Genomic DNA, 18734 nt, shown 5'->3' on the forward strand with positions numbered 1-18734 from the left:
TCTGGCTATCCTGGAACTCACTCAGAAATCCACCTGCCTCTGCCTCCCGAGTGCTGAGTTTCAAGGCATGCGCCACCACGCCCGTTTTTTTTTTTTTTTTTTTTTTTAAACACTGGAGAAGCAAGCCGAGCGAGTGCCTGGACCATGGAAGCACATATTCTATGACTCAGCTGCACCATAATGTTCTGAGAGAATGGTCCTTGCCCTCTATCTTAGCAGTGACATGGAAGTCAACGAGCTATTTTAAGGAAAAGACCTAGGTATAGACTTCAAGCTACAGGAAATAGGACCCAGGTTCCATTTCTAGCATCCACATGGTAGCTCACAGCCATTTATAACTCTTGTCCCAGGGAATCTGATGCCCTCTTCTGGAATCTGAGAGCACCTGGAACACACTAGGTGCTCAGACATATATACAGGCAACACACCCATACACATAAAATAAGAATAAATATGTTGCTGGGTATGGTGGAGAAAGCCTTTAATCCCAGCACTCCAGAGGTAGAGGCAGGTAGATCTCTGAGTTCCAGGCCAGCCTGGTCTACAAAGAGAGTTCCAGGACTGGCAGGTATATTACACAGAGAAACCCTGTCTTGAAAAAACAAACAAACCAACAAAAAAACTTTCTAATTGACCTGGGCTGGCAAAGATGTAGCTTAGTTGGTATAGTGCTTACCAGGCAGGCAAGGACCTAGGAATTCCCAACACTGCATACACCATATGATGGTTTATGCCTATAAGCCCAGCATACAGGAGGCAGAAGCAGAATTAAAAATTCAGTGCTACCCTCAGCTGCCTAGTGAGTTCAGTGTCAATGTGAAATAAATGAAAGCCTGTTTCAAAAAAAAAAAAACAAAAACACTAATCTGGGAAAGATAAATTCTAGATCATTGGTATCCATAAGGAACCACAATAATAAGCTATTTAAATATAACTTTATGGTTTTGCAAATTCCTTGTGGTGGTTTAAAAGACCCCAGTAGGCCCATATGTATGAATGCTTAGTTATCAAGGGAGTGGCACTATCTGAGAGGGATTGGAAGGCATGGCCTTCCTCATTGGAGGAAGCATGATGTAGAACTAAAAGTGGGCTTTGAGGTTTCAAGGGCCCAAGGCAGGCCCAGTGGCTCTCTCTCCCTGATGCCTGTGGATTCGGATGTAGAGCTCTCAGCTCCTCCAGCCCCATGCCTGCCTGTGGATCCAGATGTAGAGCTCTCAGCTCCTTCTCCAGCCCCATGCCTGCCTGTGTGGCACCATGCCCACTGCCATGATGACAATGGACTGACCCTCTGCACCTGTAAAGCCAGTCCCAATTAAATGCATTTTTTTTCTTTTTTGTTTTGTTTTGTATTTCGAGACAGGGTTTCCTCTGTGTAGCCCTGGCTGCCCCGGGATTCAGAGATCTACCTATCTCTCCTGAGCGCTGGGATTAAAGGTGTGCATCACCTTGCCTGACGAATGCTTTCTTTTTAAAGAGTTGCCTTGGTCATAGTGTCTTTTCACAGCAATAAAAAGACATTCCCCAAACCAGACTTACATGTCCCAGAGGGTAACACAGTACTGGACAAAGTTCAAGGATCATTATTTATCCCTTGTGCTGTGCACCGGTGCTTGTGCACCTGCATAAGCACGTGCAGAGCTCAGAGGACAACCTCAGATGTCATTTCTCAGCCACCAGCACCCTACCCCCTGCTTGCCTGAAACTCAGCAGGTAGCTAGGCCGCCAGCCACTGAGCCCCCAGACCGTCCTGTCTGCCTCCCCAGTGCTGGGATGAGAAGGGAGGTGCTACCACGTCTGACTTTATGTCCTTCTAGGGTCAAACTCTGGACTTCACGCTTGCACACCGAGGCCTTTGTTGACTGAGCTAGCCTAGCCACTCTCCAACTTTGTTTTCTTTTACTGAATTACTCAGCTTGTTTTATAGTGAACATCTGGCCTGTGTGTCATATGTGTACCAGAGGTGTGCTTGGTGCCTGTGGAGGTCAAAAAAAGGCATTTTGATCCCCTGGAACTGGAAAAGTAAATGGTTAACTACCATGTAGATGTTGGGGAATAACTGAACCCTGGTCCTCTGAGTCATCTCTCTAGCCCCGCAGTCTCCCCCAATCTATTAATGAAACAGAATGACCCTTATCCTCTTGCCTCCTGCTTCCAACATCAATCTGCCTGTCTGCCTGCCTGTCTGCCTGTCTGTCTGTCTACACAGGAATCATCCCCCATGCGAGATTTCACTTCAGTTTAGCCAAGGCTAAACATTGGGAAGTGGCAGAGCTGGGCCTTCATCCAAAGCTTTTCACTCCAAGGCGCTGTTTCTCCATACTTACCTTTGTTAGGTAGAAGGCCAGGGCGAGAGCAGACACCATGGAGTCTAAGTCGCAGGCTTCATTTCCCAGCACGACATGTAGAGGCCTGGACTCCTGGAGGGGAGGGAGAACCGATAAACCATCTCTGTGTATCTCTGTTACCTCACTCAAGTGGGGCATCGCATACATCTTCTCACCGACCCTCAGAGGAGATGACACCAGGACAGGGATCGGCGGAGAGGGCCCAAGGTTTAAAGCTAGGCCTTGAGTAGCCGCTCACCCGCGCCCCCGCACGCTAGCGCTCAGAGGGACACTACGCCGTTGTCAGATTGCTCATGCTTCCTCGGGCACTCTCTGTAAACACAATCAGAACGCTCTGGAAATGGACAGTTAAGCCACGCCCTTAGGGGGGTCCAGGTCTAAGCTGCCACTCATTACCCTGATTTTCAAACTAGATGAATAATTTTTACATTCCTAAGTTATAAAAATAAGCAAAGAGGCTTTGAAAATAAAGGTAAAAAATAAAATCAAGCAAGAAGGTTCAGTGGATAAGGGTGTCTGCCATCAACCAGGCCTGATGACCTGTGTTTGAACCCTGGGAAAGTTGTTCTCCAGACTCTCTGCTATGTGGTCCAGGGACCTGGACTTACCTTCACCCACACTAATTGCTTTGTCTGCTACGCTAAAAAAGTAAACGCATAGCCCACAGCAAAGGAGCTGCTGCTGCTGCTGCAACTTCTCTGGAGTTTTGGTTTGGCCTGGCTTTAGAGACGTTCTCACTCTGTGGTGGTCCTGACTGGCCTTGACTCCATCTGCCTCTGCCCCTCAGATGCTGGGATTACAGGCACGAGCTGGCCTGGCTTGTTCACTTATTTCAGTGAATTTGTGTGTGCATGCAAGTGTGTGCCTATGTAAGCAAGGCACAGTGCCAACCTCAGGTGTTGGTCCCCTCCTTCCTTCTTTTTGGGGGAGCATCTCTTGGTCACTGCAGCATGCCTACAAGTTTCCAGGGGTTCTGTCTTCCATCTTGCTTTGCTGTAGGTGCACTAAGATTACAGATGCATGTTGTACCAGCTGGTTTTACATGGGTTCTGGGGATTTGAACTTCCGTCCTTACACTTTCATGATGAATACTTTATTCATTTAGCCATTGTGCTGGCTAGTTTTATGCCAATTTGACACAAGTTACAGTCACTAGAGAGAAGGAGCCTCAATTAAGAAAATGCCTCCATAGGACTGGCACGTCTGCAGGGGATTTTCTTAACTGGTGGTTGATTTGGGAGAGTCAAGCCCACTGGCAGACTGGTGATCTATCCTAGGTTCTATAAGAAAGCCTGGCCGGCCAGGCTGCCAGGGCAGAGGCACAAGTGCAGGAACATTCCAGTTCAATCGTTTTTGTTGTTGTTGTTGTTGTTGTTTGGTTTTTCGAGACGGGGGTTTCTCTGTACGGCCCTGGCTGTCCTGGAGCTCACTTTGAAGACCAGGCTGGCCTCGAACTCAGAAGCCCGCCTGTGTCTGCTCCCAAGTGCTCCTCCTTAAAGGCATGTGCCACCACGTCCAGCTTCAATCGTTTTTTTGTTTGTTTGTTTTTAAGTAAAAAAAAAAACAAAAAACATGGAGACAACAGGTCCGTGTTTCCTCACAGCAATTGGAACCTTAAGACAGCCATCTCCGCACAGGAACCTTTGTGTTTTGGTTTGAGATAGGATCTCTCTACGAAACTCAGAGGATCTACCTGCTTCTGTCCTCCTTCCCCAAGTGCTGGAATTAAAGGTGTGTGTGCCACCATGGCAGGCATAGAACTTTTAAAAGTCCAGCTGCTGATAATGCCGAGGGAGACAGAACTGAGATCATTACCCGTGTTCACATTCATCTCCTGAGCTCCTAGGATCCTCAAACGCATTTAGACTAAGGTGTCTCCAAGAGCAGATGGGCTTTATTTACACTTAGACATTTGAGGGTGCCAGACATTATCCTATATACGTTCACCCCCATTAACTGACTGTTCAGTCTCTATAACAGCCAAATAAGACATGTACATACTTCAAGCACAACCATGCTGGATGTAATGGCACATGCCTGTAAATCTCAGCACTTGGGCGTTAGAGGCAGGAGAATCAGGAATTCAAGACCAGCCTCAGCTAAATACTAAGTTCCAGGACAGCACAGACTATCTGAGTTCCTGTCTAAAAAGAGAAGAGAGTAGTTACAATTGTGATTTAAAGTACTGGGGATTGCATCCGAAGAACTGCACGCATTCTACTATTGATCCAAACGGTCCTTGACTCTTTGGTCTGTCTTTCTATTTCAACCTTGCTAGCACTGGGGTCACCATCATGTGCCGTCATGTCTGGTTTATGTGTTGCTGGTGAGTGACCCCTGAGCTGTGCTTGCTAGGCAAGAACTCTATCAACTGAGCTATACAGACAGTCCTTAAGCTAGTGCATTTAAAAAAGGGGGTGAGAGGTAGGCATGGTGGTGGCACATGCCTTTCTTTGTTTTTTTTGTTTTGTTTTTTTTTTTTTTTTTGGTTTTTCGAGACAGGGTTTCACTGTGTGGCCCTGGCTGTCCTGGAACTCACTACAGGGCTACAGAGAAATCCTGTCTCAAAACAAAACAAACAAAAGAAAACAACAAAGCCTTTAATCCCAGCACTTGGGAGGCAGGGGGAGGCGGATTTCTAAGTTCGAGGCCAGCCTGGTCTACAGAGTGAGTTCCAGGACAGCCAGGGCTACACAGAGAAACCCTGTCTCGAAAACAAACAAACAAACAAACAACAAAAACAACCAAAAAAGAACAACAACCAAAAGTAAAAAAACAAACAAACAAACAAACAAACTGGGTGTAACAGCACATGATTTCAATCCTAGCATTTGAGAGGCAGAGGCCGGCAGACTTCTGAGTTCCAGGACAGCCTGGGCTACAGGTAAGATTCTCTCCTGGGGGAAAAGCAAAACAAACCAACCGGGCGTGAGATGAACGCCTGAACGACACACACGCCAAATAGCCTGACTGACTGTGCATTGTGTCTGTACACAGTGTGAACACAGAAATATCAAAAAGCACCACAGGGGGGCTAGTAGTTTTCAATGTTTTGAAAAAATCATTTTTGAAGATTTTTATTTCCTACATTTGGATGTTTTGCTTGCCTGTATGTCTGTGTACCACTTGTATGCATTGCCCACAGAGACCAGAAAGGGAGTTGTATCTCTTGGAACTGGAATTACAGACTGTTGTTAGCCACCATGAGTGCTGGTAATTGAACCAGGGTCCTCTAGAAGAGTAGCTGGTATTCTTAACCACTGAGCCATCTCTCCAGCCTCAATTTCTTTCCTTCCTTCTTTTGTAATATTTTGTTTTTAAAGATGGAGTCTTACTTCAAACTCAGAATCACCCTGCCTTAGCCTCCCCCATGCTGGAATTGCATGCTCAGATCACCGCACCTGGCAACACGAGACTCTTGCAAAGCAATAAGAGAATTCTACACCCAAGACCCCAGTCACATGACATATTATCTCCTTCGACTCCTCCTGAGACTAAGGAAGGTCCCTGTCTCCCGGACACCAAAGATTGTCCAAGATGGCTGTGGATCAAAGTGACAGGAAAACCCAAGATAACAGGCTCAGAGATAACTAACTGATTCCTGAAGCTGGAGGGGTATAAACAGCCTTGTGTCACAGCTGAGGGCAGCAGAAGGGGACAGAGGAAGGCTGACGAGGAGTGCGAGGAAGGTCTCAGAGAGCTTTCCAAATCCCTGCAACAGTGCGGCTGAATCACGGCCAGTCAGCTCCCCAGCATGGAGGAAAGGAACCAAAGTCACTTCACAGCCTGAAGGGAGGAGATGTGGTCTCCAATTGTAAGATGAGCATCAAACTCTGGTGCTCAGCTAAGGCCAGCAGCAGATGGCAGGAACGCTTTGTCACTGGTAGCAGTCCTGGACCTGGGGTGGCCGAAAGCATGCAGTCTTCTCTTCCTTCCCACCACCCACCAGCACCACCCTCTGTTGCCAAGTTCTGCTTGGATTAGCCACCCCTCCCCCAAAGGATGGTGTGTGTGTGTGTGTGTGTGTGTGTGTGTGTGTGTGTGTGTGCACGCCCTGTGAAACCCTCTTTGTACTACTATCAGGAAGTGGCAGAACACTATTTGAACAATCACAGACTAGGACTGGGTCCAACACTGTTTCTTACTTGATATGGGGTCCTGGTTCCTATATAATGCAAGTGCAGGGCCGGCAGGATGGCTCAGTGGGCAAAGGCTGCCAGTCTTGACACCCCAGTTCAGTTCCTAAGACCAACATGGTGGGAAGAGTTGGGAATCTTGCCAAGCTGCTCTCTGACCTTTACAGATGTGCTTGCCGCTGCATGCTCCCCACCCCCACCCCCACAAAACGTATAAACAAATGTTAAGAGTTTTTATTTTATGGGCTAGAGAGATGGCTCAGGCATTGTTCTCCAGCTCCAGGGGACCCTACAGCATCTTCTTGCTTCTGGGGGCATCTCTAGTCACATGCATATTCCCACACATAGATACACATGTATACATATGATTAAAAAATGTTTTTTGAGACAGGGTTTCTCTGTGTAGCCCTGACTGTCCTGGAACTCATTCTGTCAACCAGGCTGGCCTTGAACTCACAGAGATCTACCTCCCTCTGCCTTGGACTAAAGGCTGTGCCATTACATCCAGCTAAAACTTTTTTTAATGAGGATAAATTGGGCATGTCAGTGCATACCTCTAACCCCAGTACCTGGGGTGGGTGGGGTGGGTGGGGTGGGTGGAGGATGAGGCAGAGGACTGCAGCAACTCTGAGGCCAGCCTGGACTGCACAGTGAGTTCCAAGCCAGCCTGGATTACTCTGAGACCCTGGCCCAGAAGAGCAAGAAAGGATAACACTGTAACTCCTTTCATGCCATGCAAGATTAAAACAGACACTGCCTAAGAGCCTCTTCTGTGGGTCCTGAGTTCAAATCCCAGCAACCACACGGTGGCTCACAACCTTCCATAATGAAATCTGATGCCCTCTTCTGGTGTGTCTGAAAACAACTACAATGTACTCACATACAATAAACTCACTTTGTAGACCAGGCTGGCCTCGAACTCAGAAATCTGCCTGCCTCTGCCTCCCGAGTAATTATTTTTTTAAGAGCCTCCTGTAAATGAAACGCACTCTCCCTCCTCTTCCTCTGCTCCTCCCTCCCCACACTGGTGCCACCCTGTAGAAAGCTCCCTTCTCTGTGAACCCTTCCTTGGTGTCCAGGTGGGGAACCTCTGCCTCAGGAAAGGGGATTCCTGAAGGGGCCCCATGCCCTTCCATGAATGTGTGCCCCATTCATAGCGCAGCTTAGGTCAACACTGGAAGATCCTGACTATGCTCCAGAATGTGGAGACTCTTGTGGGCGTGGCTGCCCCAACTTAGAAGACACTGTCCTTTTCGTTTAGGAAAAATATGTGACTCTCACCTCAAGCCCAGCTCTCCACTGGCTGAATACACTGGCCAGACAGTGTCTGCTTTCTAACTAGGGGGGAGTTGAGGGCAGATGCAGCTAAACTTAGCAGCAGAGGAACCTGAGCTGCCCAGGGAAGAAACTGAATCTGAGAGCCACGAGAAACACTTTTTTTTTTTTTTAAAGACAGGATTTAGCTATGCTGACCTGACTGGCCTTGAACTCACAAAGATCTGGATGCATCTCCCTGGGATCAATGGTATGTGCCACCAAACCTACTTAATGTCACTGCATCCCAGCTGACCTAGAGTTCACTATGTACGCCAGGCTGGCTTTGAACTCCTGGTAATTTTCCTGCTTCTGCCTCCCAAGTGCTAGGATTACAGCGTGTGCCACCAGGCCTAGTTTGTGGTTGTTTACAGACAGTCTATGTAGCTATGGCTGCTCTAGAATTTGATATGTAGACCAGGCTGGCCTTTAATTCAGAGATCCTCCAGCTAGGACTAAAGGTGCCATACCCAGCCAAAAAACTTTCTGAAAGGGATGGGTTATGGCTCATTGGGTAAAGGTGTATGCTGCCCAGCCTGGCGACCCGAGTTCGATCACTGGAACCCACATGGTGGAGTATTAATTCTTGAAAACTGTTCTCTAATCTCTACTTGTGTACTGTGGCATATGGGTGTATGCACACACAATAAATTAATGTAATATAAACACTAATCTAAAGGAGGGAGGCTGGAGAGATACTCAGTCGTTAAGAATACTTGTAGCTGGGCACGGTGGCGCATGCCTTTAATCCCAGTGCTTCAAAGGCAGAGGCAGGCAGATCTCTGAGTTCAAGGCCAGCCTGGTCTACAAAGTCCAAGGACAGCCAGGGCTACACACACACACACACACACACACACACACACAGAGAGAGAGAGAGAGAGAGAGAGAGAGAGAGAGGAGAGAGAGAGCGAGAGAAAGCGAGCAAGCGCCTGTCTTGAAAAGCAACAAAACAAAAACAGCACTTGAGCACTTGTTCTTGCAGAGGACCCCAGTTTGGTTTGGTTTCCGACATCTACAGAGTGGCTTAAAACCATCCGGTAACATCTATTTCAGAGGATCTGACACCTTCTAACTATTGAGAGCAACAGGCATGCATGTGATGTCCATGCATACAGACAAGAAAAACACTCATACACATTAAAAAAAAATAGATCTAAAAAAATTTGGTTTTAGAGGAGAAGGAAGACATTAGTTGAAATAATATATCCTGAAGTGTCTGTCTGTCTGTCTGTCTGATGGCCTGGAAGGCAGGCAAGAAGAGGGTTTAGGGCAAAAACAAAAACAACAACAACAAAAAAACCCACTTCCCTTCTGAGGATGACTATGGTCGATAGCTAACAGAAAAACTGTGAGGCCTGCGATTAAAGAATGAGCCGCCATCCTCTCTGGGTTGCAGTGTCCTGCCTGAGAAGTGCCACCTCTGTTCCTAGCTCAGCCTGAAATGTAGCCCCACCCCAAAGAGAGAGTACAAGATGAGTCACCTAGGAACAGGATCTCATTTACAAACAAAAACAAACAGAAAACAGGCCTTCCTTTCCCTCTTTCCCTAGTTTATTTTTGGTTTTGTCTTCAAGACATGGTTTTACGCCTAGCTCCTTGGTTTTTTTGTTTGTTTGCTTATTTTTTCCAAGACAGGGTTTCTCGGTGTAGCCCTGGCAGTCCTGGAACTCATTCTGTACACCTGCCTCTCTGCCTGGGACTAAGTGACAGGATTAAAGGCGTGTGTCACCACGTCACCAGTGCCAGGCCCTTTCTGGTCTTTATTTTACACAGCCCAGGTCTAGGAACCTATTCTGTAGTCCAGGAATCTTTCCAACTCAATTCAGCCACTAAGCCCAGCTATGTAGATTTCTTTTCAGTGGAACACACTATTGTCATTCGGCAAAGACTACAGAAAAGTTTTCTGGTGTCACATGCTAAAAATAAGGTATTGCAGAACTGGCTACAGTCCACTATATCTGTCCTGTGCAAAAGCCAAGCATTCGTGACGCCCACAGACATCATTTAAAGGTGTGTCAGTCTGAATCTGGTTTCTCTTTACAGAGGCACATGTGAGGGTGATCTGGCTGAGACATCTGTCATCTGATTGATCATCAAGATGGACTCTGCTGATCCATCCTGCTTGGCCAGGGTCCAACTTTCCCTTCACTGCCCCACCTACTTTCCTCCTGAAGATGCACTAGCCCAGAAGAGGACAGCCTCCTCTATCAGAAGACTGCGCTCTGGTCAGAGTGCACATACATGTCTCTGCACTCCTCTGCTGGAAGCTCCAAACAAGCTCTTGTTTGTTTGAAGCAGGGTCTGTCTATGTAGGCCTTGACATCCTGGAATTTGCTATGTAGACCGGGCTAGGATTAGGCTCGCTCTACACAAGAAACATCAACAGGAGGCTGGAGAGATAGCTCAGCAGTTCCTAGCACCCACATGGTTGGCTCACAACAGCTTGTAATTCCAGCTCCAGGAGTCTTAATAACTCCTCTTCTGAACTCTGAGGGGGCACGTGGCAGATTCTCACAGATACACAAACACACGCAAACTTCTCCTTAAAAAGGAAACATTAACAGATTCTGGAGGAACTGGATAGAAAGGAATAAAAAAAAAGGATCTTCTATCTTTTACATGTCACATCTGTTTTGTGCTTCAGTGTTTCCCTTATATCCTTCTATAGTTAAAAAGAATCCACATCACTGGCATCCCCCAGCCTATACTGCTCCTGGCTTCTCAGCCAACATTCCTAGAGTCCATGTTCAAATGACTCCCTGCCAGTGTGCTGAGAAGATGTAAGGCTCGGTCACCTTCAGGAGCGAGGACACAGGTTCACAAAGGAACTAGATTTTGCTCCTTGGAGGGGAGTGTGGGGAAGGACAGGATAGGGTGACTCTGAGAAAGTCAACTCTATTGCCAAACTTCATAGCAGCAGACACACTATCTGTGGCACTCAGAATAATGCTCACCATTGGAGGTTGGATACATGGCAGTTAAGAGTGTTTGCTGCAGGGGCTGGTGAGATGGCTCAGTGGGTAAGAGCACCTGACTGCTCTTCCGAAGGTCTGGAGTTCAAATCCCAGCAACCACATGGTGGCTCATAACCATCCGTAACAAGATCTGACGCCCTCTTTTGGAGTGTCTGAAGACAGCTACAGTGTACTCACACTGTAATAAGTAAATAAATCTTTTTTTAAAGAGTGTTTGCTGCTCTTCCAGAGGCCAGAAATTCTGTTCCCAGGACTCAAGTCAGCTGGCTCACACCTGCCTGTAACTCATGCATGCTCTTCTGGTTTCCTCAGAACATGCATGTACAGACATACATACACACGCAGTCAGTCAGACAGACAGACACCATGTAGTTGCTGGGAATTGAACTCAGGACCTCTGGAAGAGTAGTTAGTTCTCTTAACCACTGAGCCACCTCTCCAGCCCTCAGAGTTGTTCTTTTTTAGACTTATAGTTGAAGATTTTGGAAAAAAGATTTAAATTTTTAAATTATTTGTGTATGTATAAGTACAGGCGCCTTCAGAGATTAGAGATCCCACATTCCCCTGGAGCTGAAATTACGGGGTTTGTGAGCAATCCAGTATAGGTGTTAGAAACAGAATTTGGTCCTTTGCAAGAACAGTAGGTCTTTTAATGGATGAACAATCTTTTTAGCCCCTAAATAATATTTGTGTGCGTGTGTGTGTGTGTGTGTGTGTGTGTGTAGAAGATGATAAACCCATTGTTTTGTGAAGATAGAGTGGGAGAGGCAGACAGGATGAGATGGGTCAGCAGGAATAGGCATTTGTTACCTAACATAATAACCTATCTTTGATTGCTGGGAGGACGTGCTTGGTGGAAGGGACCATGGTGAAAGTCTCCTCTGACCTCCACATGTGTCTACTGCATGGGTGCGGCTCCCAACACGCCACTAAATAAATATGTTTAACAATTTGTTCAGAGTTAGAGAAATGTCTCAGTGTTTAATAACTCATACTGATCTTTTTTTTTTTTTTTTTTTTTTTGGTTTTTCGAGACAGGGTTTCTCTGTATAGTCCTGGCTGTCCTTGAACTCACTTTGTAGACCAGGCTGGCCTCGAACTCAGAAATCTGCCTGCCTCTGCCTCAACTCAGACTGATCTTAGAAAGTACTTAGCACCCACATCTGGTGACTCACAACCACATGCAACTCCAGGTCCAGGGAATCCAGTGTTCTCTTCTGTAGCCTATGGGCACTGCGCTTAAATGTGTGTGCAGATACCTACACACACATAAAACAAAAACAAAAACAAAACTATTTTCAAGGGCTTCTGATCCCAGTACTTGGAAGGCAGAGAAGAGACAGGTGGATCTCTGAGTTTGAGACTAGTTTGATCTACATAGTTCCAAGCCAGCCACGGCTACTATATAGTGAGTCCCTGTCTCATATAAATAAAATAAAATAAGATAAAATAAATAAAAATAGCCAAGCTGGGCTCTGCAGGTGACTCCTATAATCCCAACACCTAGGAAGCAGAAGCAGAAGGACTAGAAGTCCAAGCTCAACCTCAGCTACATAGGGACTTCAAGGCCAGCCTGGGCTATATAAGGCCATAGCAAAAACAAACACGCTAAAAAGTAAACAAAATATGCAGACCTCAGGCAAGGTGTGATGGCGCACAACTCTTACCGCATCAGGTGGGTGGAGGCAGGAGAAGCCCACAAGAAAAGAAGGAAATTACCTTAGTATTAAAACAACTTCCCCCAAATACCATGGCTCTTTTTCCTCGTGGGGGGAGGGGTATGAAGAGAGGGTCTCACCATGGCACCCAGGTCTGTCCCAACCTCCATATGTACCCCAGGCTGCATTTTATCTAATAATCCTTTTGCCTCAACCAACCCAGGGCTGATTACAGATTAGCAGGTCCATGCCTGGCCTGATATTTTCAAAAGGAAATTTTTAGTGTAGCTGGCATCAAGTTGAGCCTCACCCTAAATTCAGATTGAGAATATTCGTTTATCCACGAAGCTGAATCTCCCGCAGAATTAGGTGACTTTCAGGGTTTATTAAAGAACAGAGTCTATTGCCCAGAGGATTGTTTTGTTCTGTTTTGGTCGTTGTGGGTTTTCGTTTTTGGGGGTTTTTTTTTTTGTTTTGTTTTTATTTTCTCCCAGCCTAGAGCTGGCCTGAACTGAAGCCTCAGCCCCCTCTGAGTTGGAACTGGAGGCCTGTGGCTACCACACCGAGCTAAGTTATTTGAAAGGAAGATGTCTGTTTCTTCACAGCAGGGGGCCAGGTGACTTGGAGCCTCTAAAGGAATAGCGACCTAATGCCTGCCACACCGGCTGTCAACACAGCTGGGTGAGTCCAGCTGGTTCAGGAAGCACCAAAAATAAGCTCCAAAGAATTCAGGGCCGTGCTTATGGTTTAGATTCCAAACACACTTTGTGTTTATCCCTTACCAAGGAGGCGGTATTTTTGCGCGCGCGCGCGCGGTGTGTGTGTGTGTGTGTGTGTGTGTGTGTGTGTGCGCGCGCGCGCGCGCGCGCGCCTGCATTTACATTAAAGGAGAACACTGGAAGCAAAGGAATGTAAGTTGTGGTTCAACATATATGCTTGATGCATTATTCTGTATATTTGGCATAAAAACAAAACAAAGATTTAAAGTAAAACACCACGACCGCCTCTACCTAGGGAGGAAAAAAAAAAGGCAAACCGCCATTCAGAGGCAATAAAGCGGTGCGCCCAGCGCCCTCCGCTCCCAGGGGCTCACCTGGAGACCAGCGGGCTGAAGTCCGCTTGCGGGAGGGAAACTGAGAGGGGCGGGGAGAAAGGGACAGACACACCTCGCCGGGCGGGCGGGCGAGGCTGGCGGCCGCCGCACAGGTTCTGCCGAAGGACCCGACTCAAGCGAACCAAGAGACTCCTTTCTCCCGGCTCTCCCGCCCATGGCCGAAGGGCTTGGTCCTCCAGCTCCCCCGCGTCCACCTCTGTGATCCCTCCACACCGACCGTCCGGGCTCCCCAGACCCCACACCTTCGTCCTTCCCAGACCCCACGCTGCATTCCTTTCGGTCACGGACTGGGACCCGTTACCTGCAAAGCGGCTCGACAGTCCTGCAGGTAGTCCTCCATGGTAAAGCCCGAGGTGTGCCGTTGCCCCGCAGCGCGGAGAGGTAACCCGGCCGAATGTACCCCGCCCTAGACCCGGGGTCTAGAGCCGAGAGTCAGGGGGCGGGACTCGAACCCGCCACTAAAGGGTTCGGCCTCCGAACCCCAGGAGGAAGTGCGTAATCCGGCACTCCGGGAGTCCGGCGTTGCCCCGCCCCCCAGCGGCGGAGGCTGGGTTTTGAGCCCGGAGACTCATGGGACGTCAAGGCGGAGTATATCGCGGTACCTCCTGGGAAATGTAGTCCAGCAGCTCGTGGTTTTTTTCCTCCAAGTGAGCAGTTTTTGGAGTGCTATGACATGCAAATTGTGTATGTGTCACAATAACTCGCCTTTATGGCATCTGAACTTACAGATAGGACTAAGTATAGTACCTTTCCATATATTACACCGAAAATCTGTTCGAGATTAATGTAAATTAATCTCTCACATTTAAAAAAAAAAACAAAACAAATTCTTGCTATCTAGCCCAAGCTAGTCTGGAATTTGTAATCTTTCTCCTCAGTTTCCTGAATACTGGATTCACAGGCCTGGTTTGGTTAGGACTTTAAATTACAACACTGCTGTATATATTATTTATTAAAACAGCTTCCCAGGTTAGGTGTTTTCTTTGTTTGTTTTTCTTTCCGTTTTTTAAATTCTCCCCTTTACCAAACTGACAAATCGTGATCAGTGTGTTTGTTCACGCTAGGAAAACATTACCATAATGTTTGACTCCTTTTCTTAAAACCTACTCTCGTGCCAACTCTTCCTCCTCCTTCCCAGCCTTTCTTCTACAGCCTGAGCAGATACTCCTCATTCCTGGGTTGTTGCAACCGTGACTTTGCTTCCTGGGTCTCTGTTGCAACTGTTCTCTAGGCTTTCCGAGTTGCTTGAAGCCTTATCCTTTGGCCGGCACATCAATAGAGTTTAGAGGAGCCTTCAGAATGTAAGGCTGGGCTCCAACATCCCTTAACTGCCACTTGCGTGTCCCAGGGCAGACTACTTGGGGGGGGGGGATGTCCCTTCATCATAACATGTTCCCTCGTTTTTTAATCTATTCCCAGATTGTCCTGCTTCTCGGGGAGGTGAGAAGAGGCAGAAGAGCGGCTTCCTCACCCTCGACCAGGTACACAGCTGAACCAGTTTCCTTCCTAGCCTTTCAAAAAAACATACGGGGAGGAAGGGAAGCCTTGGAAAGGAGCTCGGGGGCTCCAGAAAACCAGGAGTGGGGATTTTCTTTCCTATTGAACGTAAATATGCAAACACAACGCCCTTCCGCCCTGCTTTCTTGGCTCCAGAGCAGAAGGCTGCGGCGGGCATCCAGGGAGGTCTAATCAGCTGCCGCCGTCCCGCCCTGCTCCTCCGGCTCTGCCAGGCCGCTTGCTTTTCCCGGTTCTCACCAGAGAGGCACACGCGCTCCGTCCCTTCCCGCGGCAGGCGGAGGGAAGAGAAAGGGTCTGTTGTTTTTCTCTCTTCCTTTCTGCGGCTCACCGGGCTGCTGACCGGCTCAGACAGCCCTGATGGAAATCCTCGGTAACTGAGCAGGCCCCTCCTCCTCCTCCAGGGACCGCGTCCTTGGCTAATTTGTCTTTGTCCGGACAGAGGGAAAAGACGGGGAGAGAGAGAGAGAGAGAGAAGAAAAAGAAAAACCACAAACTTCCTTTGAAAGCCAGTTTGAAGGCAGGGCCTGGAGCGCACGCCGGAGGCTCGGTGACTCGGGAATCCTGAAGACTCTGGGAAGCCAGGCGGGACCGCCTGGGCTGTGCCCGGCTTGTCCTCGCCCCCGACCCTGCTCGGGCGTACCCGGTATTGGGCGTGTGTCCGGAAGTGGCCGCGACCCGTGTCAAGCCGTGTAAGCTCTGGGGCTGACAGCTGGGAGGCGGCAGGCGCAGTCGGCGCCCCTCAACGATGTCCCCACCTCCCGCGTAGAACCGCCAGAGTTGAGTCTTCTCCCAGTGCCGGAACCTCATCCACCTCTTTGAGGTAAAAACTTTTGTTTTCAAACTATCCTCTTCACCTCGTCTCGCAGCTCTCCCCACCCTCTCTGGGCGAAGTTGATACCTGATGTCCCATCTGTGGTCTCTAAGTCTGGGTCGCTTACAGGGATCCCAGGCACCCGGAGCAGTAAGAGATGGAGCAGTAAAAGGGATGCGGTCTCTTCAATTTCCCCCTTATAAACCCAAACCCTCTCTCTCCTAGAGAGCCAGAATTGCAGGGCTTACTGTATTCTAGAGGAACCTCAAAGCATGTTGGCATGGAGAATTGCATTCGGTTGGGAAGATTGGGTAATACCAGTTAAAGACTTAGGGAGAAGAGTCCTAGGGTGGGTGAAGTCTGTAAGTGTATACCTATTTAATATGCTTTTCCCACTCTGTAAATACTATCTGCTGCTGACTAGGAAAGGACCAGAGATTTGACTCCCTGCGGGCCACCATAGGTAATTCCAGGAAGAGGAGGTGTGGATTTGGACTGAGGCAAGAAGATGAGGGACAGGGCCGAAACCCCTGTTTGTTTGGGTCCCCTTCCCTCGTGCGTTCCTCCAGCCTTGCAGGGTGCAGCCCTCTGTTGCTCTTCCTGCCCTGACACTGGAGTTGTCCTCTTTCACTGAGCCCCCACCCCCCTCTCTTTGATCGACTAGCTTTCCCAACCCCCACTTAATTATTGATCATTTCTAGCCTTGGGCAGAAAATGAGCCATGTTGTCTTTAGGCTTTTTAATATTTCCCAGGCATGGTCTCTGTTTCAAGGTTCACCCTAAGTGCCATGGGAGGAAAAGAGATGTGGAGAGAGGCGGGTAGAAGGTCTCCGGTTAGTTTTTGCGACTCTAAGTCTAAATTAACAAAAATATGAATTACCTGCAGCTAGCACAAGTTATAGTTGAATCAGGAGAATGATCAATTTACTGTATTTATGTTATTTCAGGAACTTTGATGTTTGTCTGTAGCCCAGGCCGACCTTGAGGTCCTCAGGCCTCAAGGCCCCCTGAGTAATGGGGATGGGAAGGCCTGGAACACCACACCCAGCTGACGCTCCTCAAGGCCTTTTCATAGTCCCCAAGCCTTGAAGGTTTACAAGAAGAAAGCAGGCAACCAGATCCGCCTGTCTCTGCCCACAAGGGCTGGCATTAAAGATGTGTGTCGCCATGCCCAGTGATCCCAGTTTAAAAGAAAAAGACAAGATTCAGATTGATTCACTATCTCCTGACTCTCTCTCTGTTCCGGAGCTGGAGATCAAACCCAGGACCTTGCATGTGTTAAGCACATGCCCTTCTGCTAGGCTGTACCCCAGAACGGTTCTCATTTGTGTCCTGTCAGTGTGTAGGGAGGGGAGTGAGGAGACTGAAGGGAGATATTTCAGAGGCAGGAATTGCTTTTACTATCTGCAGGCCTATCTAGACCTCATTTGATGCCAAGTGCTGATTAACTGCAAGTTAAACAGGTCCAGTGTTCACATCCAAAATGATCTGTATGGGAGCCATAAAGAGCTCGTGTGCCAACCGGTTGTGAGGCTTGGACCCAGGGCATTGCATATATCAGGCAAGGCTCCACTACTGAACTATATACCTCCAGCCCTTTTTTATTTTGAGATATGGTCTCACAAAGATCCTCCTGCCTCAGCCTCTTAGTGACTGAAATTACTGGTCTTTGTCATTATACACAACTAGTGGAGATAAACATCTATGTTTGTAGTGCTTGTCTTTGTGTATGTGCAACATGTGTGCTTCTTGCCCACGGAAGCCAGGAGACGGTAGCAGCTTCCCTGGAACTGGAGTTACAATTCCTTGTAAACCCCTCTGTGGGTGTTAGACTTGAACCTTGACCCTTTGTGCCTTCACCTCTGAGCCACCTCTCCAGCTCTGGAGTATTTTAATGTGAATCAATAAGCAGCAGTTTCCCATTTCATATAAATGTCGAACAGGAGATCTCTGGGTGCAAACATTGCCAGGAACAACTAGGATCTGAAGTTGCTGTGTCACTAACACTAGCTGGTGAGAGCAGTCTACTGCAAGGATTGTGGGGAGTCTTTCGTGTGCCCCCTGACTAAAGTTGTTACCGGTAGTAGGATAAGAACCTGTGCCTGGAGCAGCCCTAACCAGCCAAGTGTGGCCTCTTGTCTTCAATAAGCCAACTAAAAGAGCTGAACTGGTAGACAGGCCGGTCAGTGATGGCTAAGCTCGTCGAGGCTCTGGCTACGTGATGGCCTGAACTTCAGCCCAGATTCCACGTGGTGGAAGGACAGAACAAACTTGAAAGTTTCCTTCTGGTCTCCAGGTATACACAGAAACTAAGTAAATGTAATAAAATTAAAATAATCATAGTGAAAGGTAGAAAGGGGGAAAAAAAAGATTATTCAGTGTGGCCACCTTAGGATTAGCGACAGAGATTTGGTGACGTCCCCATGTCCATCGTCAGAGCCCTAAATGAAGGGTAAAGTTTCCGTAGAGAGCCTGATTTCTGCAAAGCTAAACAGCCTAGGGCTGCTAAAGGTGTGGTCTGCCAATTATTGACCTGCATTGTTTGGGCTTTAGCCTTGCCTGCAAGGCTGTGAAGTCTTTTCCTCTCTGGCTGGATTCAAGGGTCAGTGTTTTTCTCCTGCAGCCTTGAGATTCCTCTGGGAAATCTCAATTCCTTGGGATCCATTGTTTCAATGGTCAGGTTGACAGTGAGAGGAGGGGCATGAAGTGGCTCTTTAAAAGCAGTTCTCGATGGGCGTGGTGGTGTACGCCTTTAATCCCAGCAGAGTTTCTGGGTTCGAGGCCAGCCTGGTCTACAAAGTGAGTTCCAGGACAGCCAGGGCTACACAGAGAAACCCTGTCTCGAAAAACCAAAAAAAAAAAA

The 18734-nt window shown here is 48.0% G+C and overlaps 2 protein-coding genes across 2 annotated transcripts in view; one reads left to right on the forward strand and one right to left on the reverse strand.

The window, feature by feature from the left end:
* The window catches only part of Prune1 (prune exopolyphosphatase 1), a 28489-nt gene extending 13804 nt beyond the window's left edge, over window positions 1–14685 (reverse strand). Inside the window, exons 1-2 of the mRNA XM_021196042.2 lie at window positions 13844–14685; window positions 2325–2417 (exon numbers count right to left, since the gene is read on the reverse strand). Coding sequence (XP_021051701.1) covers window positions 2325–2417; window positions 13844–13882 — 132 coding nt within the window. The 5' untranslated portion in view covers window positions 13883–14685. The remainder of the gene's footprint in view (window positions 1–2324; window positions 2418–13843) is intronic.
* A 985-nt stretch (window positions 14686–15670) lies between these two features.
* Mindy1 (MINDY lysine 48 deubiquitinase 1) overlaps window positions 15671–18734 on the forward strand; it is a 13091-nt gene continuing 10027 nt past the window's right edge. The window contains exon 1 of the mRNA XM_021196020.2: window positions 15671–15880. The gene's annotated coding sequence lies outside the window, so the exon portion shown is untranslated. The remainder of the gene's footprint in view (window positions 15881–18734) is intronic.

This window comes from Mus pahari, chromosome 4 (assembly GCF_900095145.1).
Source record: "Mus pahari chromosome 4, PAHARI_EIJ_v1.1, whole genome shotgun sequence".
NCBI classification, from domain to species: Eukaryota; Metazoa; Chordata; class Mammalia; order Rodentia; family Muridae; genus Mus; species Mus pahari.